At 43.9% G+C, this 23,561-nt stretch overlaps 1 protein-coding gene across 2 annotated transcripts in view; it reads left to right on the top strand.

The window, feature by feature from the left end:
- The window catches only part of LOC147465235 (uncharacterized), a 38,700-nt gene extending 18,472 nt beyond the window's left edge, over window positions 1-20,228 (top strand). Inside the window, exons 3-10 of one of the 2 annotated variants that reach the window (XM_086518987.1) lie at window positions 15,733-15,800; window positions 16,209-16,270; window positions 16,811-16,892; window positions 17,013-17,246; window positions 18,062-18,190; window positions 18,287-18,348; window positions 19,746-19,846; window positions 20,011-20,228. In XM_086518987.1, coding sequence (XP_086375113.1) covers window positions 15,733-15,800; window positions 16,209-16,270; window positions 16,811-16,892; window positions 17,013-17,246; window positions 18,062-18,190; window positions 18,287-18,348; window positions 19,746-19,846; window positions 20,011-20,015 — 743 coding nt within the window. In that variant the 3' untranslated portion in view covers window positions 20,016-20,228. Of the gene's footprint in view, window positions 1-15,732; window positions 15,801-16,208; window positions 16,271-16,810; window positions 16,893-17,012; window positions 17,247-18,061; window positions 18,191-18,286; window positions 18,349-19,745; window positions 19,900-20,010 lie in introns of both variants that reach the window. The other variant, XM_086518982.1, reaches the window with a different exon arrangement.
- The last annotated feature ends 3,333 nt before the right edge of the window (window positions 20,229-23,561 follow it).

Genomic DNA, 23,561 nt, shown 5'->3' on the forward strand with positions numbered 1-23,561 from the left:
CAGAAAACCCAACGGAAGCTCTCGAAAGTGAGAGTCTACCTTCCGCTAATTGTGTCCCTTTATGGATAATCATTTTTGCCATAAAAACAAGGGAGAAACACGCAAAATGCATGCACACATGCTTGCTGTAATTTTCTGCATATAACTTGAAAATGTTAACTGAGCACGTTCCAATGCCAAAATAGAGACCTTTTTCACGATGGAATCGCACCAAACTTTGTGTACGCGTAGTGTAGGTAGAGAAGAACTAGATTCTATAAGTACTTTGCTGAAATTCACCCTAAAAGAGATGATTAGGGGCTGAAAACAGAGAATTTATAGCCACCACACTCTACGAAGAGAGTGCCTGTTGCAACTCTTGCGATGAATCTTCACCAAAAACTGGCTATGGCTATGAGAACCCTTGTTCTAGACAATGGGAGCACGAGGCCACCACATATGTCGCAAGGGATTGCTCTCAAGCTTTCATGGAGGGCTCCAATGCGTAGAGCACTGTAAGGTGCAGCGGAATGAATGTTTGAACTTTGCTCAAGATGAGTGCTTTGAACTGTGCTCAAGGTTCCTTTTGTTCTTATGGAAGAGAGAGCCTTCCGTTCTTAATGAGAGAGTGCAATGATCACTAACAAAGTGAATGGACACTGTGCATGAGAATGTATGAGACTGAGAGATAGAGAAGAGAATACGACACCAGAGACGTTGTAAAACCCTCCTCTGAAGGCCCCACTCTCTATGGCGAGAGCGGTCTACTTATGATTGCACGAATCTCTATAATTGCTTGGACTTGCCGACGATGATGAGGACGACAAGACGGGCTGAAATCTGAAAATGCTAATGGCTGAAATCTGCAAATCTTTATCTGCTGAATCCTGACTTTGTGTCGGTGACGATGTCGATGACAATGATGCGACGATGATGCGCTGAAAACGCAGATGCTGAAATCCGCGTTTTCCGGGCTGAAACTGTAAACCTTGCAGAAACTGACCGTGCGGCGAGGAACTGCTGCGGGAAGGTGAGATATGCGAGGTTCAGGACTTGATCTGCGGTGTCTAAGGGCTGAAAACTGAAAACGCTGGTGGTTCTTGATGTTCCGTCGCGATGATCTGCAAAAACGCTGAGGTTGTGATGCAAACCAAAAACGCTAGAGCTGAAAATCTGCTACTGTTGCCGGCTGTCCCGCAAATGCAAAACGCTAGGCTGATTTGATGTGTCGTGTTGATGCCGGGCTGATATGCTGTGCACAAATCGCCAAGGCTAAGGTTGTGATGCAAACCAAAAACGCTAGGGCTGAAAATCTGCTGCTGTCGCCGGTTGTCCTGCAAATGCAAAACGCTAGGCTGATTTGATGTGTCGTGTTGACGCCGGGCTGATCTGTTGTGCACAAATCGCCAAGGCTGGTCTTGTAGATGAAAAACTCTAGGGTTGTCATGCTGATGCAGAAAACGCTAGGCCTCTTGGGTTCTGCTAAGAAGTTGCCTGTTGAGCGAGTGCTCCTTCTGCCTCTTCTGCCAGAAAGTGCTAGCGCTAGGTTTTTATTTATACAAACTTAGCAAAATTGCCCTACCTACTTTCCAACAAAAGTCATTAAAAAATAATAAGTGAAAAATGTCAAAAATAGGGAAAATAGGTCTATGCACTGTAAGAATGCTACTGATGGGAATCTGATGGTCATGCTGTGTGCAACTAGAGGATATGCATCTAATCTAAGTGTCTGGACATGCACGGTCTGCGAACAAACTCACAAAAGTGCCAGATCACTTTCTATTCTAGACTGACTTGACGGAACTGAACCCTAATCATGTTGTAGTTTGTCCACGGACACATAGGGTTGGATGTGTCACGTGACATCCCCTCCTTTTCAAAGTGAGGTACTGGTACCGAACTGTATGGCGTCGAGGGAGATCGCCAATAGCATCCAGAATCCTGGAATGGACTCCTCGCCGGCCCACTCTGATGTGTGGGTCGTGCGATACTTGAACTTCATAAAGGTCTGCAACGCTTGCTTCTCTGGGCCGCGCCGAAAGCGACACAAAGTCTTCTGAGTCTCCTTCAATGCTTCAACTTTGTCTATGGACGTAGGTCCATCTTCTTCAAGAATCTCCGAGGCTGAAAATTCCTGAAAGTACTTTCAACACAAAAACATGAACATATCCATTCAATGTAAAGTGAGTGGAAAAAATCTTGTCTTCCTCAAAGACTGTGCATGCAATGTAGATGAACAATTAGACGGAGTGCCAACCCATTCATCCAAGACATGCAAACAATGAGATGGAATCTTTTCTTTCTGATCTAAATCAATCAACTGTGGCAATTCACAATAGAAATGCACATGCTTGGTGCTCATACTTTCTTGTGCTCTTTCTACAAATGTGTCATGCCAAGGAAGAGACATGGGATGTGACTTCCTTGAATGCATACTTTTCAGCTTTTCATGAAAAATCCGCATACATTTGTGCTCATTCATGAGTGAAACATGCTCAACGTACAATATGTCATGCCTAGCAAAAGGGATCACATAAGGACGCTGACTAAAATACATGAAACGATCATGAATGAAACACTCGTACAATGCGTGCTGACTAATCGTGCGAACACATAATACTTCCCGTGGAGGTTCTTTGGATCTAGGATCGAGAGCCAAGATCGGTTCTTCCTGAGGGGGTTCTTTGGACCTCAACTCGAGAGCCAAGATCGGTTCTTCGTGATTGATCGAATCTGTAATGGGGTTAGCTTCACTAGAAAAAGTATCAACTAACACATCATCCTTGTGAACAATCACATCATCCTTATCTAGCAAATCATCATGCTTGTGAGAAATCACATCTTGATCATGCAAATCGGCATGCATGTGAGAAATCACATCTGGATCATCATGCAAATCATCATGCATGTGAGAAACCACATCTTGATCATCATGCAAATCATCATGCTTGTCATTGTCATCCAAATCATCATGCTCATCATTATCATTCAAATCATCATGCTTATCATCATGCAAATCCTGTGTGTCATGCTTTGGAAAAGAAGAGACTGAGAGAGTCTCCTTCTCCTGAATCTCTTGCATCTGTACCTGCACTTGAGAAAAGAGTCGCAACAACTCTTGCATGTGTCGTGCTTGCTCATACTCACGCTCTATGGCTGCCTTTCTTTCTGCTTCTCTTTCTGCGTGTCTGCGATCAAATTCTGCCATTCTTTCTACTCTTCTTGCTTCGCGTTCTAACTTCCTAACCATAAACATCTGCTCCAACTCCTCCATAGGAGTTAGTGCAATCCTTGGCGTAGATGGGGAAGGGGGAGGGTCGGAAAAACCTCCTGGTGGGAAAAATTCTTCTTCGTCTCTCTCATGCTCATCACCTCCAAGCGAAGTATCCATTCCGCTTCGGGTGATGACCATGCACTGTGATCTTTGGTTCTTAAGTTCACGAGGAACTTAGGTTCTTGGGGGTCTTGGGTTCTTGGGTTCTTGAGGGTCTTCTTTTGCTTGCAATCTGTGTTAGAGAAGGATCTTCTCTTCACCCGAGTTCTGCTCTTTTCCGCGGGCGCACCCCTTGGCGGCCTTGCGCTCACACCAAGGTTGCTTTTTCCCACCTCACGTCGATTGACCGGCCGCTAAGTGCACGGTCTGCTCCCAATGAGTGAAAAGAGGCACAAGGGGAGGATGGACAAGCCCTTCTTTCCTGGGATTCCTGTCACTCTTCAAAAACACGATTAGGAATCGACACGCCCAAGCGAACTTGGGTTCGTGTGACCTCAACAAGCAAAAAAAATCTTGTGGTTCTTGTGGTTCTTTCCTTGAGTGATACAGAACATTGCCAAAGCTCTGATACCAATGTAAGGTGCAGCGGAATGAATGTTTGAACTCTGCTCAAGATGAGTGCTCCGAACTGTGCTCAAGGTTCCTTTTGTTCTTATGGAAGGGAGAACCTTTTGTTCTTAATGAGAGAGTGCAATGATCACTAACAAAGTGAATGGACACTGTGCATGAGAGTGTATGAGACTGAGAGATAGAGAAGAGAATACGACACCAGAGACGTCGTAAAACCCTCCTCCGAAGGCCCCACTCTCTATGGCGAGAGCGGTCTACTTATGATTGCACAAATCTCTACAATGCTTGGACTTGCCGACGACGTCGACGATGACGAGACGGGCTGAAATCTGAAAATGCTAATAGCTGAAATCTGCAAATCTTTATCTGTTGAATCTTGACTCTATGTGGGTGACGATGTCGATGACGACGATGCGACGCAGATGCTGAAATCCGCGTTTTCCGGGCTGAAACTATAAACCTTGCGGAAACTGACTGTCACAAAACGGGAGCGTACACGAGCACTTAGAAAATCTGAAAATTATAATGCTTTGCAAACATGAGAGAAGGGAGAAGATCGACACAGTATCGGGGACCAGAAGATGGGCTGGTTCCCCCCCCCCCGTTAAGAGTATTCTTTTATTCAGGGAGAATTCGTATACAAGCACGAGAACCCGAGGAAACCCCTCTGTTCTGTAATCTTAGACCCGAAGGTCTTGCTTTCCCGTAAAGGGCTTGGGCACAAGGCCGTTCCTTCCCGTAAGGGACTTAGGCACAAAGCCGTACTTTCCCGTAAGGGACTTAGGCGTGAAGCCGTACTTCCCCGTGAAGGGCCTTCCCGTAAGACGGGAGATTCCTGCAAACAAACCACACAAACACGCGACAACAATTCGTATGGCGAATCCACAATAGATACCTGTCGCTCTTGCGCGGGAAAAGCGACTTCCGTGCTTCGTAGTCTCGCGATCTCTTGCGGCAGAGTCTTCTCTTGCTGATGTTGGTACCTCCCGTGAGTGAGGGCATGTGGTGCTTTTATAGCTCCCTGGCCACGGCACGAATAACTGCTCGCGTAGAGATCGCGGCCGGTTGTTTTTTTTTTTTTTAAAACCCGAAATAGGGAGAGAGAATTCGCTGGCTGGTTTTGTTGCTTTATCTCCTAAGTGGCTGCCCACTTATTAAGTGGGCGGCCGGCATATTTTAAAATTGGTCTGAACCTGCCCAAAAACTCAATAAAACCTTATAAGTTAAAACCAATGCATTTAACAACACTTCCCAGGCGTCCCTGGATGCAACCACATGCACAAATGCAATGCAAACATAGATTCCTCGCGGGAAAGCGTATGCCTTCCCGCGATTGTTCCTGCTTTTCGTAAAAAGCTTCATTGAACCCATCTTTATTTTTGTGCTTGCGTTCTTACGCGTATTTTCTTACTCAGTTCGGATTTCCTCCTTAGACCCTTAGTGTGTCCCCTTACCGATGAACCTGTCGCCCATCTTGTGACTCATCAGGGACCACCATTACCTGGTCTTCTCCCACCGAACTAACAGGCCAACTCCTTCACGGTGCTTCTTGTCACCCATCGTATGACACACCAGAGTTGTCTGTTTCCTGTTGGTTTTTCTTACAGATCTGTGATTCCTTAACTTATTAGTTAACTTGTGCACATTTCTTATTAAAGTCCTAATTCTAGAAAATAGAAATTAGAAACAAATTAGTCAAATTAGTTTCCGGCCTTGTGCCCAAGCCCTTTACGGGAAAGCACGACCTTCGGGTCTAAGATTACAGAACGGAGGGTTTCCTCGGGTTCTCGTGCTTGTATACGAATTCTCCCTGAATAAAAGAATACTCTTAACGGGGGGGGGACCAGCCCATCTTCTGGTCCTCAATACTGTGTCGATCTTCTCCCTTCTCTCATGTTTGCAAAGTATTATAATTTTCAGATTTTCTAAGTGCTCGTGTACGCTCCCGTTTTGTGACAATGGTATCAGAGCATGGTCTCCTCTCTTTCTCTGTAAAGGAGGACGACTCTGGGAAGATACGGGAAGAAGCCATGACAAGCCAAGAGAGAAGTAAGCAGGCGGAAACCTAAGTCCTGCAGGAAAAGCTCGCAGAGTTGGAAATTTTTTTTTCTCTCTGCAAGAAGGCGACACAAGACTTGGGATTCTCTGAGAAGGCGACAAGAGCATGATGCTCAAGAAACTAGAGAATGTGAGAAGCGGAATGCTCAAGATACTTGAGAACCGAGAAGATATCCATGGACATCAATCGAGAACCATAGCCAAGAAATCCCGTCATTTCGGGAAGGATATGAAGAAGGTCTCTATACCTAGGAACACTCCAGTCAAGCTTGATACTTTTGACGGAAGGGAAGATGTCCTGAAAGCTACTGCTTTTATTCGACGGTTTGAAGTTGCCTTTGCGAACGACAATTTTTGAGAAGTGTCGAAGGTGAGGCATGTGACCAAACACCTCCAGGGGATTGCAAGTACTTGGTGGTATACCAAAGCTCTGCAAGGAACTTACAACAACAATTCAAGGCTGAATTCTCCGACAAATTTTTTTCCTCTACGCTTTGAGGAGGGCATTCAAGAAGATTGGGATTGGTTTGCCCAATAGGAACACGAGCGAGTCAAAGCAAGTAGTGGTTCACTCTTGCCAAGGTAGGTCCATTCTTGATCCTCTCTGAGGAAGGAAAGATGAACAAATTTAACGAAGGACTTTTGCCCGAATTTTGTAAACCCATCTGCAAGATACTTTGTAGTAGATGGTGGAGTCAGCAATAAAAGCTGAAAGTGTACACCTTGATGTACATAAAATACAATCCCCGTAGTGGGACGAGAACCATTGAACACAGAAACAACGAATTTTTGTTACCTCTCCTTGAAGGATACATTACCATCCGGAGAAAGTTTGGAGTAACAGAACTCAATCTAACTCCTGAATTTTTGACCCTCAAACTTTAAGTGAGAGGGCAGATCTTTGATCAAAGTTAAATCTTTGAGGAACTCATAAAATGCGTATTGCTTTTATGCACGACATATGCACGTGTCTAACCAGGACAATCACTCTCAAGTGTTGAGTCGGAACATTGTTTTATACGATGAACTGCTTTGCTTAACCATCGGGAAGGCCCATGATTGATCTGGTATCCGGTAGTTCTCCAACAAATTGCCTGCTAGTGCGGGTAGGAAATTATGAAGGAACCATTCTGAGCTTTCAAGCAAAGAACAACTTTTATCAAGCTTAAGTACCTTACAAACCAACACTCCCTACCCGGTAAGGGAAGACCAATCTTTGCAAGGAAGAGATGTTGCTGCAGATTTCAGCCGTAAAGAAGACGTTGCCGATGATGCCCATGGCTGCCCCCAGTGTACCAGATGTCGTCAAGACCCAGTGCGCGAGTTCCCTTGCGAAGAAGTGCCTACGGAGCGTGTTTTCATCGCAACAAGCTGCTGTTTTTCTCTGTTTTCAGCCCATAAACGTCGTAGACAGGGCTGATTTACGAGAAGGAACCCGAGAACACACCTCTTTTGTGTGTAGGATTGGAAGAGAGGATTTTCTATGCAGAGATCTCTTCCGGGGAATTGCTTTTTCGAGAACCGAGTTGCGTTACGAGCGTCGTGACTTTGAAGGTACGATTTTTATGTTATGATCTCTAAGTATTTGATTGCAGGTGTACTTCCTCTTCGTGAGGGAGTAGGAGCAGAGGAAGGCATGCGCCTCTGCAGGATAAAAGTGCTCTGAGGAACTAGAGCCAGATCAGCCCAAGGGTTTCGTACCCAAGTTCAGGAAGCAGATCCACGGATTGAAGAGAGGTAGACTCTCAAGATGTGATCCGGAAGTTGAAATTCCTAAGGAAAGGACTTCGTGTCCAAGAAAGCGGAGTTACTCTACAGGAACAGGACTCTGGAAACAGAGTCGGAAAAGCGTTGCAGGGATGCCATGCCCTGAGTAGGACGGCAGAAAGGAAGGAACCATTCCGAGATTCCAAGCAAAGAAAAGCTTTCATTAAGCTTGAATACTCTTTAAGCCCACACCCCCTATCCGGTCAGGGAGGACATGGTAGTGCTTTTCGCACAAATGAATGAACACTCTCTTTATGAGAGAAGGAACAAGCGACGACTACGGCCTGTGCTCGAGGAATCCAAGGATTGAAATCCTAGTTATTTAATGAGCGGGTTTTGCTCTAAGATCGAGCCAAGGGATCGTCAAGTTGAGCGTCTTCGCTCTAAGGATCTTACGAAGGGAAGGTAATTTCCCAGGTTCACCAAAACTCTAACACAGCTTAAGAATTATGTACACCTTTGGGTACACCTTTGGGTACATGGATAACACACGAAGATGCAGACCTATGCCAAGGAACTGGACGAGAGTTTGTTATACTCTCTTGAGCGCCTTTTTATGCGCAAGGATATTCCGACACGAGAATTAGATGTCTTCGGTAGAAGGATTCTCTACAGAGAAGAGGTTTTCTGATGGTCGTTGATTATTGAGTACGCTATGTGCTTTTATTATTACAGTAGCAACTTTTGGTTGCGGTATATGTTTCTCCATGAGCAGGTCAAGTAGCATTTACACGCTGCTGGAATAAATTCGAACTATTATGTTCGTAAGAGTAAAATTTGCCAACCATTTTAAAATGGTCAGAATTACCTTAACCACATATGGGAGAACATCCTTGAGATCCAAAGCGGGTTCACCCTTAAGTGGGCCAAGTTTGAACTTATGTTCATAGAATGGTATGGCTAGAATTTTATATGCCTAAGATTTTGCGAGGAATCCTAGATGCTTGCAAGGATGGCCTTTGCAAGGAAGAGACGCTAGTAGGCGTCACGAGAACGCTGCTAGTGGTAATAACTTATAGGAGGAAAAGATTGGAAGGAAGTGCCGCCGTGCACAAGGAATCTTCGGATTGGAACCGCTCGCCTACGTTGAGCGACGGCCCGAAACAAGAACCTTCTTTAAGGTGATCGAAGACCTTGTTTGTGAAGGAAGATATCGAAATTAATACTCTTATGATTTGGGCATTCCCTATGTGGGAGGACACAAGAGGTTTAATACCCTCTGGACTAACAGCGCAGGATTATGCGCAAGGACAGATGCCTAGATTGATTTCTAGGAGGATTATTCTTCTCGGGATTGAGAAGGTGGAATTGAGTTAACAGATTCTCGGATAAGGAAACTTCCAATCTGTTGGAAAGACGCGAATGACGAGTTCTTACATGGCTCGTAAGTTTGATGAATGGTGAAGGATATCCTCGAGGTACTAGAGGAAGGACATGACCGGTAAGGTAAGTATTGAATTCTTGAATTTTATTTAAATTAATTTTTAAGCTCTCTTTTGAGAAAGGATTAGCTCAACTCACCATTGAGTAAGATTTGGAATCTTTCCGGTTTCTCCCCGGCAGTTGAGTTAGACCTCTACAGTTGAGGACAACTGTTTATAAGTGAGAGGGATGAAACTAATTTGACTATTTTGTTTCTAATTTCTATTTTCTAGAATTAGGACTTTAATAAGAAATGTGCACAAGTTAACTAATAAGTTAAGGGATCACAGATCTGTAAGAAAAACCATCAGGAAAAGGAAACGGACAACTCTGGTGTGTCATACGATGGGTGACAAGAAGCACCGTGAAGGAGTTGGCCTGTTAGTTCGGTGGGAGAAGACCAGGTAATGGTGGTCCCTGATGAATCACAAGATGGGTGACAGGTTCATCGGTAAGGGGACACACTAAGGGTCTAAGACGGAAATTCGAACTGAGTAAGAAAATACGCGTAAGAACGCAAGCACAAGAATAAAGATAGGTTCAATGAAGCTTTTTACGAAAAGCAGGAACAATCGCGGGAAGGCATACGCTTTCCCGCGAGGAATCTATGTTTGCATTGCATTTGTGCATGTGGTTGCATCCAGGGACGCCTGGGAAGTGTTGTTAAATGCATTGGTTTTAACTTATAAGGTTTTATTGAGTTTTTGGGCAGGTTCAGACCAATTTTAAAATATGCCGGCCGCCCACTTAATAAGTGGGCAGCCACTTAGGAGATAAAGCAACAAAACCAGCCAGCGAATTCTCTCTCCCTATTTCGGTTTTTTTTTTTTTTAATAACGGCCGCAATCTCTGCGCGAGCAGTTATTCGTGCCGTGGCCAGGGAGCTATAAAAGCACCACCTGCCCTCACTCACGGGAGGTACCAACATCAGCAAGAGAAGACTCTGCCACAAGAGATCGCGAGACTACGAAGCACGGAAGTCGCTTTTCCCGCGCAAGAGCGACAGGTATCTATTGTGGATTCGCCATACGAATTGTTGTCGCGTGTTTGTGTGGTTTGTTTTGCAGGAATCTCCCGTCTTACAGGAAGGCTCTTCACGGGAAGTACGGCTTCACGCCTAAGTCCCTTACAGGAAAGTACGGCTTCACGCCTAAGTCCCTTACGGGAAAGTACGGCTTTGTGCCTAAGTCCCTTACGGAAAGGAACGGCCTTGTGCCCAAGCCCTTTACGGGAAAGCACGACCTTCCGGTCTAAGATTACACAACGGAGGGGTTTCCTCGGGTTCTCGTGCTTGTATACGAATTCTCCCTGAATAAAAGAATACTCTTAACGGGGGGGGGGACAAGCCCATCTTCTGGTCCCCAATACTGTGTCGATCTTCTCCCTTCTCTCATGTTTGCAAAGTATTATAATTTTCAGATTTTCAAGTGCTCGTGTACGCTCCCGTTTTCTAAGTGCGGTGAGGAACTGTTGCGGGAAGGTGAGATCTGCGAGGTTCGGGACTTGATCTGCGGTGTCTAAGGGCTGAAAAATGAAAACGTTGGTGGTTCTTGATGTTCCGTCGCGATGATCTGCAAAAACGTTGAGGTTGTGATGCAAACCAAAAATGCTAGGGCTGAAAATCTGCTGCTATCGCCGGTTGTCCTGCAAATGCAAAACGCTAGGCCGATCTGCTGTGTCGTGTTGACGCTGGGCTGATCTGCTATGCACAAATCGCCAAGGCTGGTCTTGTAGATGAAAAACGCTAGGGTTGTCCTGCTGATGCAGAAAACGCTAGGCCTCTTGGGTTCTGCTGAGAAGTTGCCTGTTGAGCGAGTGCTCCTGTTGCCTCTTCTGCCAGAAAGTGCTAGCGCTATGTTTTTATTTATACAAACTTAGCAAAATTGCCCTACCTACTTTCTAACAAAAGTCACTTAAAAATAATAAGTGAAAAATGTCAAAAATAGAAAAAATAGGTCTATGCACTGTAAAAATGGTACTGATGGGAATCTGATGGTCATGTTGTGTGCAACTAGAGGATATGCATCTAATCTAAGTGTCTGGACATGCACGGTCTGCGAACAGACTCACAAAAGTGTCAGATCGCTTCCTATTCTAGACTGACTTGACGGAACTGAACAGGAAGCATGCTGTAACTTGTCCACGGACACATAGGGTTGGATGTGTCACGTGACAAGCACACTCACAATAGGGGGGGTAGGAGCACTGCCAACACTAAGAAGAGGGGGAGAGGCTGCTCTCTTACAGACTCCAGCAAGAAGGGGGTGCTAGAAGAGAAGAGAGGGTGAGAGTGAGAGTGAGAGTGAGAGAGTCACTTTGCATTGGTAAGTGTGGCAAGTGACACACTTACTTAATAACTTAAAAACTATTCAACTTTCACATTTTAAAAGTCCTTAAGTTATTAATAAAATGTGCAAATTAACTCACAACTACACACATGGATACTGCTAATAAAAGCGTTAGCTGCTCCCCAGTACAATGCCGTACCGGCACTGCTCTTGCATTACTTGTTCGCACTTATCAGACCACTCGGTCCGGCACAAACAATTTAAAATATTTTAACTGACTTATCCTAAGGCCGTATAAATAATTCAGGCCTTAGGGTTACTGTTCTAAGAACCCCATCTCATTCCTGTGCTTGCATTGACGCGCGTAATTTTCTGAGCTTGAAATCTGAGGCTACTATCTACCCCTTCATTGAAGACCCGATTTCCCAATCACTAGGGCTTCAGGGTATTTTGTGCTAGGGTCTCCTTGAGGTGCTCTTGCCCAAATTTGGGCGCACCTAAGGCCCTAGAACTGCTAGTTCTATTATGATGTGCACACAACTAATTAGATAATTTATTTTCTCGTAAATAAATTAATTATTTACAGAGTCTGACATTGTTACAGAGTCATCATCTCTACCTGGTATACATGAGGACTCGGCGACCTCCTTGAGTGGATCTCTCTTCGAAGAGAGCGCACGCATGACCAAGTCTTGCATGCGTTATTCTCGGAGCGCCTCACACTCTTGCTCCATAGTTGCCCACTTTTCTTCTTTCGCTATGCGTTGAGCTTCGCGTGCCTGTTGACGCTCTAGTTCCATAGCTATCTTTTGCTCTTCAACAGCTACATGTTGAGCTTTGCGTTCCCTTTCGACAACGGCCTATTGAGCCTCCTTTTCCCTTTAAAGCCACAACTTTGTTCGAGGTTCCTAAAACTGGACCTGCAGACACATCTTCTCCAATCCTCCCAGGCTGCATAAGCTCTCGTCAATCTAGTCTCTATTGCTCTCCTTAATGAGAACGCCGGTCCATTGACGACTACCCCAAGATAGGTGTATGCGTTTGTATACTCCACCATCTCCTGGCATATGTAAAAGTGGGTGCTGACCTATTGACCCACTGTGGTGTGGTGTTAAACACCATAATCTTGGTTTTCCCAAGGTTAACAGACAATCCGCTATCGTGGGCAAATGTGAACAAAGCATCTAAATGATGCCGCATCCTCTCCGGGGAGTCGGAAATCAACACAGTATCAGCATATAACAATAGTGGGATCCATGTCCCTGCCAAGTGAGCTCCTCTATCACCATTCCTTTTCAATGTAGTCAGCAACCTCATCCACATACATGCCAAATAGTGTAGGAGATAGCGGGCAACCCTGTTTCACCCCAATAGTGGAGTGAACCAAATCAGAAATCCCGTATGGAGTATATATGTGCCCCACTACTAACTTTTATAGAGCCATGATCCCCTATATCAACTCTTCTGTTGCAGTCTGCGCATCAATCTAGCTCTGGGCATTGTATCGAAGGCTTTGCGGAAGTCCACAAAGCAACAATAGATTCGTCTCCCACGTGATCTCCCCTCCTCAATAATGGTTCTGAGTGTAAGAATATGATCAAGAGTAGAGACACCTCTCCTGAAACCCGCCTGTCCTGCTGCCCGTACACCCTCTCTCTCTGCCCATCTACTCAATTGTTGCTCAAGGATGGATGCGCACAACCGTGCCAATGTGTGTCCAATCATGATAGCCCAGGCTCCACATGGTCCCCTGTCTTGGAGATAAGTACGATTGTGGACAAACTCCAAGTATGAGGTAGGCCCTCGCACATGGCACGGTTGAACATCACTGCTAGAAGCTCTGCAAGAAAATCTTTGGCCTGTTTAAAATGCTAGCAGAGTTCCTAGAGCTTGTACTTTGTGGAAGCAACATAAAGAAATACTGAAAGGGACGCCAGGGTTTGGAGCCAGCGCCATCTAGGAGTGGAAATCCTCCGCTCTCTCTCTCTCTCTCTCTCTCTCTCTCTCTCTCTGAGTTACACAGGCATAGAGAAACTTTATTGAGGAGAGCTGAAGATAGACAACCCCAGAGACAAATCACAGATTTCTTTACACTAGATATTGTACACCCAGAAGAACAGACAGAGGAGCAGCCAACAGTGGAGAGGTCTACCCGCACTACTGGCATTCTCATAGACTGAGCATTGGAGCTAGGGAGATCTAGACGACCCCGATGGAGAAGAGGAGCTACACAGTTTCGAAGGAGGCTACAACAAAGGATTCAAGCCATACTTATTCGTCGTCCAGAGTGCATATGAAGATGGATCTCTACTTCCCCTCCCATATTGTCTTCACATTGTACTGCTTAGTTCACACATTTCACGCCTTTCACCTTTCACTCCTGTCAGCTTAGTTTAGGATTCCGCAGTATTTATATTTTGTTATCCTAGTTTAATTTATTTTGTTAATCTGACTTTACACCGCATTGTAACTTTTTGGTCTCATAGATCACTTTGGCCTTTTGAAGACGTTAATATAACATTTCATTTCATTTCTCTCTCTCTCTCGTTTAGTTCAGTTGTTTTGAAGTGCTAGAAGTCTGTTCATGTCCGTTCTTTTTAGTTGGCATGTGGTGTTGTCTTGTTACAATGGTATTTGAGCTTCAGGCGTGTGCTTTTCCGAAAGCATACTAGTCCATCAAGAACAAAGCCATCTCTATAGGATGACCCTCTTGCTTTTAATCATTCTGCTCTATTAACTTGGCACTAATGGCACATAGTCACATAATCTTGTACGTCTTTATGCAAGTGTGGCCAGTAGAATTGACGATGCACAAGTGCAAGTGTTTTCAGTTTTCAGCCCCTAGCCTTGCAGATCCAAGCACCCATAGCCAGATCCCATCAGCATCTTAGCATCTAGGACCATTGTATTAGCATTTGTGCAATCTAAAGCAAATACCTCTCTAGCAATAGAGAGGAGGGCCCTTGGAGGGGGGTTGGGACCCCATTGTTCGTTAGTCTTCTCTCTCTCTCTCTCTTCACTCATAGAACCTTCACTCGCAGCATCTCTCTCTTCTCTCTCTAGTCTTTTGCACATCTCATGGAGTAAAAGAAACTCTCTCATGAATTATTACCATAAATCACTTCCACTACACATTACAAGAGCTCCATCCCCAACCCTCCTCAATATGTCAACCGTCACTAAGATAATCACTATTGTAATTGTTATGTTTTCATGATGTTTAGAAGCTTTTTTGTTCTTTTATCATGGATTCACTGCTGCTCGTTTCAGAAAAGCAACATTTTAATACAGTAGATGTTAGGGAGAGTTCTTGGAGGAGAAAGCGACCACCACATTAGGAGTGTGGCCCTAGGTGTGCCTAGTAATCTCTCTAGGGTTTTCTAGCAATGAATCTTAGGGTTGGTACATGAGAGGAGTAAACAAGTTTGGCTACTATAGGAAACCCTATCTCAACCCTCCTCAAGATGCCATCTGTCTCTTAGCCAATCACTATTTTGTATTTTTTTGTGTTGGGGGGGCGAGGGGGTAGCAGTAGGTGTCTATTCTCGTGGATATACTGCTGCTTGTTTGACAAATACAACATTTTGACAGAATATGTGTTAGGGAGACTTCTTGAAGGAGAAAGTGACAACCACATTAGGAGTGTGGCCCTAGGTGTGCGTAGTAATCGCTCTAGGGTTTTCTAGTAACAGATCTGAGGGTTGCTACATGAGAGGAGCAGTAGAAAATTTTGGCTATTATAGGAAACCCTATCACAAATGACCCTTTGCAATTAAAGAAAGGGTTTTCAACTGCAAGATTTTAAGAATATATGAATAAAATGCATTGCGAAAGCAATTGTTTAGCATGGAATTGCGCAGCCAGATCAAAGATGGATGCTGGATACTGTCATGACTGCCTTATTATGTGATTGCATGATCTTCTACAGCATTGGAGGTCTGTGGGATTATCTTATGCTTTGTTAATCAAAGTCTAAAATGTACCGAATCGTAATGCGCTCACAGCATGATTACTACATGACTATGTAAATGCTTGGTGAGTGAAAGTGGACAATGCACCAACACAGATAATTTATTGCCCATGTGGATTATTTGCTTTGTGGGTAGCCAAGGTAGGCAACAATGTTGTGACTTGTGACAGGCTGCAGACTTCAAAGGTTGCCCCTTGCGTAGATAAATGGGCTGTGCCATTGCAGATACCCATGCACACAGTGAAAGGGATTTGAATAATCCGGATTTAGTGCGGGCTAGTTGCATGATGAATTGGCGAATGTTAGTTAGATTAATAACAGACCATTGTGAATAAGAATGCTGTAACTTTTAACTGGTACAGTTCGGATAAGCTATCGTATTTCTTGTCTTGTTGATGCAACAGGAAGCACCAATTTTGTAATTTTAGCTCTCCTCACAGCAATTTTACACAACACATGGTATTTTCGACAGGTATGACACTGCAAGATTACATGTTTGCTTGTTATTCTCAACATGTATGAGCTGTAAGATTACATGTTTGCTTGTTGTTATTTTCAAGCGTTTGCATTCACATAGCTTGCTTTCTTTTTTCTGAAATGCTGTAAAAGAATCACTTTCTTGTGTGTACATAGCTCCATGCATCATTTCTGAATGTTCCAAGCTGTATGATGTTTTTTTTTCTAACGAAAAGGTAATAAAAGAATGATCAACCCTAGAATGTTATTACTGGAGGTTTCTACCATGTAATACTACTTATACTGAGTGGGTAATGCAAGGTCTTCTTGCTGAGGATAAAACAATGCTAGATACAAGAGATAATTTTGTATTATTGGCTTCTCTATTACACTAATATTTGCTGTCTAATGCACTTCTTATCAGATTGTTTTGACAGTCTTGGTTGGGATTTGGGGTGTTCGATTGGCCCTCTTTCTGCTGTTTCGGTAGGTTTAAAACTCTTTGATTCCTCCATCTATTTGTGCAGTATAGCCTTTTGAATGTTGAAGCTTGCAAATTGATTATGTTGGATATGACTGAGTTAAGAAAGCTTGACTAAGTAATCCCATGCTGGTCCAATATCCCTAGTAACAACATGCTTTCAAAGCATGTTTTCCTTCATGTGATAGGATGCACTCTGATGCTTGGTGCTCTTAAACTCTTAAAAAGGTTGGGACTTTGTTGGATTTTCTCTAATGATTGCCCCCCCCCCCCCCCAAACATTTAAAAAAAAAAAGAAAAAGAAAAAAAAAACGATGCACATGCATATACATTGTACGTATGTAAATATATTTACTTCTTTAATTATATCTTAGTGTTGGGGGAGGATAATAATGGCGAGTCGATGGTTGCCAATCGGCTGGTATTCAAATTTACATATGAAGTCAAGAGAAAATGCAGAAGTTTGAAGATACTTCCAGCTATGTGAAGCCTTTAGAAATGTTGGCATATTGTCAATAAATAGCTTGTCTCTTTGAACTGCTCAGGATTTTGCAGTGGGGTGAGGACCGGCGATTTGATGATAAACGAGAGAATCTTTTGAAGTTTGCTGCTTTCTGGATTATACAGGTGCTGTCCTCTTTGCACTGATTTTATGTATATTCTGCATGTCCCTTGATGCCGATAGATTGGTTTAATATGCTGGCACTGATTGTAATCCTTCTTCCATTTGGGAGTGTGTACGATCAGGCTGTTTGGGTCTGGACTGTGAGCCTTCCGGTCACAATAGTGAATGCAAGCGATAGAAACCCAGATATTCAGGCAGCGGATATAGTTGGTTGGGTTCTATGGTTTGTGGGAGCTCTAACTGAAGCAGTGGCAGACCAGCAAAAACTGGCATTCAAGAACAATCCTGCAAACAAAGGGAAATGGTGTGATGCAGGACTTTGGGGATTTACTAGACATCCAAACTACTTTGGTGAGGTGAGCCAAAAATGATTTAAATACCTTATAATGCAAGTGGCTATCTTTAAAAAAATTCCAAACTTCATGAATTTATGTACTTGGTCATGTTGTATTTTCAAGGGAATGCAAGCTGCTTGAAGTTATAAGGCAATGCACGTGGACATCATTAGTGTTAAAAAGTATATCTGTTTCCAACCTGTGTGTATAAGGTCATTGTTCCAGGTATACTCATGGTCTACTGTTCCGTAGTGCTTTAGGAGTACCTTTTTGCAATTCTAAGGAGTACTGCAGTCATGGTAGTATGCTGTTAGCTACTTAAAAATACCACAAGCTCTTCTAAGTCAGTGGTGTCTGTTATTTAAAGTGGCTATCTGTGGGTATTGGGCGTAGATTGGTATCTCTTCTTTAAATATCACAAGCTGTATCTTTTTTCACAAACATATGCGTGTGTTGGGAAATGGGGGCGAGGCTGTCCAAAAGAAATTTGCCGTTGATAAAGAGTTGCCCATTTCTGCTTCTTTGCAGCTCTATGCTTGGAGTAGTCCAGAAAGGAGGGGGGGAGGGAGGAGTTTATTAGTTTGGGCCATGAATGGGTGTGGTCAGATGTCCTCTCAGCCCACATTGCTTCCACCTCCTGTCAAAAAGTGTGAATAGTGATGAGACTCCGTCAAATTAGTGTGCCCGGCCATTGCTACATGAAAATTCGAATTTAATGTTTTGGATGCTGAAAGCTACTGGCCTTTTGAAGACGTTAATATAACATTTCATTTCATTTCATTTTGTCGTAAAAAAATGCACACACAGTACTACAAAGCCTACTGACTTCTATGCAGATACTTCTATGGTGGGGTATATTTATTGCGGCGACTCCTGTTCTGAAGGGAGGTCAATGGGCTGTTATTGCTGGGCCTATATTCATTACAGCTGTTCTGCTGTTTCTCAGTGGCATCCCCTTGCTCGAGGTAAGTACTTTTGCTACTGTCTTGCCATATCCTTTTGTTTTCTCATTTTGATAATCCTTCATGCAATAATGTATGTGGTGTTTTAACTCTCTGTAGGCATCTGCAGACAAGCGGTATGGTGGTTTGGCTGAGTACAGAAGATACAAAACACGGACAAGGTAGCTCATTTGAAAGTTGACTCAGAGCTGAGTGGTCCTTTTAATGTGCTGTTAAAACGGTGTCTGTCGATAGTTAAGTCGTGAACAAATGTTGAAGATAGTGTCAAGGGGTGCAATGAGGATCTTTTTTCCCTGGCATCAAGAAAGAGAGAGATGCACTCAGCCGGATGGCAAGAGAGTGCAATGAGGATGATTTGGGAATAAGCTCTGCAGTAGTGATGAGCAGACCTTGACGCTAAAAGACCAGTTTTGATGGGGCAGTGCCTGCTCGGGAGGTTAGCTTCACCCTCTGCCTCCCCCCCTCACCAGCACATTCTGCACCCCACAGCCCACCGGCACCCCACAGCCTGTTGTCGGCAGTATCCAGCCTCCAGTACACACCTCACAGCCCGGCCATCAAGATTCAGCCCTCTGTCGGCAATATCCAGCCCCAGTCTTCACTTTAAGCCCCAAGGTGAAGATGTTCACCCCCGGGACACCGATGACTCGCCCACACAAGACCTTCCTTGCTGTGGCAGCCAGGAAGCTCTTGTGTGCAGATGATAGATTCTGCTGGAAGACATTGCAGTAAAGTCATGGGGAATGCAGAAGTTTATACAGAGCTGCAAGATTCAAAGCGGAGCCGAGCAAAAACTTTGATGAGGCTTATTGGTGGTGTGCTCCTCTTACTGTCGTCTGTGTTTCCCTTTTTCAAACTTATATCTAGGCTTCTATTGCTGTCTGCAAACAGCAAGAGAGTGCAGCAGCAATGAGCTGGTCTTTGAATTTGAGACCGAACCCATGAGAGAGGCTAGATATGGGAATGTACTGGACAGAAGACAAACCTTCTTAGACCCTGGACCATTGAGAACCAGAAAGATGAAACACAATGTCTATTAACAGATCTCTGTAGTTCCAAGGATTGGGATAAAAGGCTTTCAAGGTTTTTGGTCATAACATATCTTAGAAACCAAGTGCACCACCACCAAATTACAGGTGATTGTTGGCTGGAAGCATGCTCAGCAGTTTAGAGGGCAAAACCTCATTTCTTTCCTGCTCAATCACAGGCCCTGGGGACACATAGCTTTGCAAAACAAGTATAAATTGACTCCAGTTCTATAGAAGTAATCTGAGCCCACAGGGGTCATTGGAGCAGAATTTGCAAAATTTGACATTGCCATCAGACTCAAAAGGGTGGATTTACCCCAGGAGTTTTGGAACCAAAATCCTGAAATTTTCAGTTCTTTGTCTGTCTTGGTGGGTGGTCGATTTTTGATTAGTATATGCGTGATGTATTTAATGAAAATCTGATCACATAGGAGCTGAGTAAAAATATAAAAGGGAAATGACTCTTTACAAATTTGTTGTTTTGAGCCCAGTATATGAAAATCTTAAGTTTTGCTTTGTGTGTTTTTCAGCCCTCTTGTACCACTTCCTCCGTCAGTATATGGGAATCTTCCAAGCTGGGTCAAGAAGTTCTTGCTTCTTGAGCTTCCCCTCTACAACAGCAAACTTACTGGTGAGGAGACTGTGCAACAGTGATATACAGAAATCCACTCAATGACTCCCAGCGTATGCTATTCAGACTCTTAACCCTGCCAACCAGACTAGCATAATTTGTGTGATTATTTCTCCTCTTTCAAATCACTGCATCACCGAAGTGCTGCATTGTGGGTTTGGCAGATTGATGCTGGAAAAGCAGAAGTTTGGTATGTGAGGATAAGGCATCGCTTCTGCATTCAGGAACTCGTTGGTGGCAGCAACCAAAACTCATTTTGTTCGAATGTTGTACAGAAGTCGGTTGTATGTGTGGCTGAAACATTTTCAGTGTAAGAATTCTTGATGTACTAATAGATGTGGATAGATTCTATGTGTTATTGAATGGGTTCAGTCTTCGACTATTTGCGATGCTTGTTTCTTTATAGATATTTGAGTGATACCTTATATGTTTGGACTGTGGATGTAATTTTAGATAGGTAGCTCATTTCATTTTCTTCATTGTATGTCTAAGTGATTTGGTCCACATAGGCCTTTTAGGGACGTTAATACACTCTTTCTTTCGTTCTTTTAGGCAAACTTCTCATTTTGTCTCCTCTACTTTCTTTGACTTTTCATATCCTTCATCAACTTTTAACCTTCCATCTCCTCTACACTCTTGACTTTCCATATCCTTTACACTCTTGACCTTTCACATCCTTGAGTCCATCGATCTTCTTGACAAGACTTGGCACTTCCCATAGTATTGTTCTTCTAAGTTTTGAGACTGTCTCATTCTCTTGTAAAGAATTTTTCAATATAAATGAATCGGGGGCACCTACCGGCCTTTTAAGAGATGTCAAGACACTCTTTTCTTTCTTTCTTATAGGCCTCGTTGTGTTAAAACTCATCCTCTTGTGTTGTAAAGTTTGCTTGATTTGGTGTTGGACCTTTTTGAGCTCTTGACAGCACCAACAAAGATCTGCATACAGCTTTTATAAACTCTGCAATGAGGATTATGCTGAACGTCTGTTACAAATTCGTAACTCCTGTCACCGTCTTGTGAAGTGCATATCAATGAAGAAGGTGGCCACAGTTTCATGTGGCTATGTACTTACTGTTAGCTTTGTGTCTTTTTTTTTCTTTTTTTGGGTGACCAGTTGGTTGCAGCACTTGAAAGAATCGATTCCTTGGTCACGTTTTTAAAGGGCAAATTAGTCAAAAAACGAAGATTTATGCGGTGGTATTCTTTATGATTTGTAACTAAAAATGCCTAATTTTTTTACCTCGGGAATCAAGGTCCAATGGAATTACAACTAGGGATTTTCATTTTCAATCCGGAAATTTACACTACAAACCGGGATATGGGAACACTGGTAGGTTGAAAGGCATCTTGTACAGTTGAAAAGGTGTTGAAGCTCCCTAAGCCATTTCTTAGCCGCTAAGTAACAAATTTCTGCTCGCTGTAATTATCTGACTGGCCACATCGGTGCCTGTAATTTCTGTGGCTGTAATTGTTTGACTCTTCCAACTGTCCTCTGGTCAAAGGCCATTGCTGGCACCCCTCCCCCCGGCGCTTGACGGGGTAGGGAATGGTCATTTAGTGACCATTCCCCATAATGTTGACAACCACATGGCGACCAGCGGAGGCCAGGAACCATGTGGGAGTCCACAATATGGGGAATGGTTACTAAATGATCATTCCCGGTCGTCAAGGGTCGTGAGGAGGGGGGCCATGAGAGGTGTGAAGTTACCCACCAAGCTCGGAATCGCTGTGTCTCCTAACAAACTTTCCGCCGGGAGCCATGTGGTCGTCAACATTATGGGGAAATGATCACTAAATGACCATTCCCTACCCCGTCAAGGGGTCGGGAGGAGGAGGGCCATGAGAGGCGTGAAGTTACCCGCCAAGCTCGGAATGGCCGTGTCTCCTAACAAACTCTGCAGCTTGCTCGCCACGGTAGTCGATGACGTCTAACCCACCTACTGCCGCTGCTTGAACTGCTCGTAAACCACGTTGCTGCTTCCTGCTGCACGTTTTCGTACTGCACAGCATGTTGCATCGTCATATTATTGCTACTACCATTATTGCAGCTGGAGCTCATCGCTAGCGGGGCTGCCATTGTCGTGATCGCGGAGCTTGTGGCACCACTCATGTTGCTACCATAGCTGGTGCTTAAAGGTAGCATCAGAGCGGCTGCTGATGGAGTGTAGAGATCTGTTGCATTGCAAGGTTATTTGATGTGAGATCAAGAGCCACTGTGGGAAACAGTTCGGATGCAGGAATTGTCGCCGTTGATGCACGCAGAGAGAACCGACCTTCATCCACAATATTACGTGTGCTGAGGTGGCAACACCTCATCCCATTCCAGTTGCTGAGCTGCCATATTCCCAACGCTGAGGTGGAGAGACCTGGTTGAGCTGCAGTCTGTGCATAGCTCTTGGACATTCTGCATGCTGAGAGTTGGAGAATCCTGATTGGTGTGCAGACTGAACGTAGCTTCTGGCAATTCCGATCGCTGAGTTGTCCACCATCTGACGGTAACATCCGATTTTCTGAGCAGGAAAGGCAAGGGGATGGAGGGCGTAGATCTGTTGCCCCCCGACTCCCGACCTTGATGGGAGGGAGTGGAGGTTGGCTCCCGGTTTCCGCCGGTCGCCAACTTGGCGCCGTGATTACGAGGAATGGTAACTTGGTGACCATTCCCTACCCCATAAGTTCGATTAGCACCGCACTTCTTTGTGCATATATTGATGGTGTGTGAATTGCAAACTAAATGTTTGATGTGCTGGATCCCCTTGCTAGTGAGGCACTAAAAGAATGAAAATCACGTCAAAAGCAGACATGATATCTTAAATTTTGAGATTTCATTAGTGAAATTTTAGTACCAGTTGGCCAATCCTCTTCCCAAGACAAGATCTTGCTACACCTTTTGTTGTTTAATGATTATTCCATTTGAAAAGACACCATGATTAACTCTTTCTTACATGTTTGGCCTATGGCCTTTTTGTCAAATAGGACACCACGTTGCTCCACGTCAAATCTCACCCATAGACTAAGGCTGGGTTCACATTGAGGAGGCGGAAGAAACACTCCAAAAGGTTCTTTTCCGGGTGGAAGAGTTAAAGAATGCACATTTCCGTCACTCATTTGTTCACATAGAGGGTGGAAGAAAAAGTGACTCTATTTCCTTCTGCCGTCTAGTATGAACATTGGCCGACGGCGGAACAAAGAGTGAAAGGAAGAAGTATTTACCAATTGCATCAATAAACCATAGCACAAAAATTTTATTAAATTGAGGCAAGTATATCTAAAAATTATGAAGCAATTCATCTCCGAAACCTAGCCAACTCAAGTTCTACTTCTAGCATCTTGTATTGATAGACAATCATTCTTATGAAAAGCTAAGACTTTTTTTTATTTTTGGAATCTCATAACTAGAGGTGTTCTGGGAATTTTGGAAAGTTTGAAGGGTATTTTGGGAAATTTAGAAGAAAATAGAGGGTATTTTGAGAATTTTTTGAAATTTGAAGAATATTTTGGGAACTTTCACAAAAATAGAAGGGTATTTTGGCCAATTTTCCTTTTTTTTTTTTAACGTTAAGCATGAACATTGGTGGGGTTGGGGGGGATGGTGGTGTCTTTTTTTTTTTTAACGTTAAGCACGAAGGGGGCTTAAAATTGAAGGGTGCATTGCCAACTCACGCCTTTGAAAGGTTAAGTGGAGGGTGGAAGTGCTATTGCCAGGGGGTCGGAG

The sequence above is a fragment of the Adiantum capillus-veneris genome, chromosome 1, assembly GCF_014529385.1.
Source record: "Adiantum capillus-veneris isolate H3 chromosome 1, ASM1452938v2, whole genome shotgun sequence".
Classification (NCBI taxonomy): Eukaryota; Viridiplantae; Streptophyta; class Polypodiopsida; order Polypodiales; family Pteridaceae; genus Adiantum; species Adiantum capillus-veneris.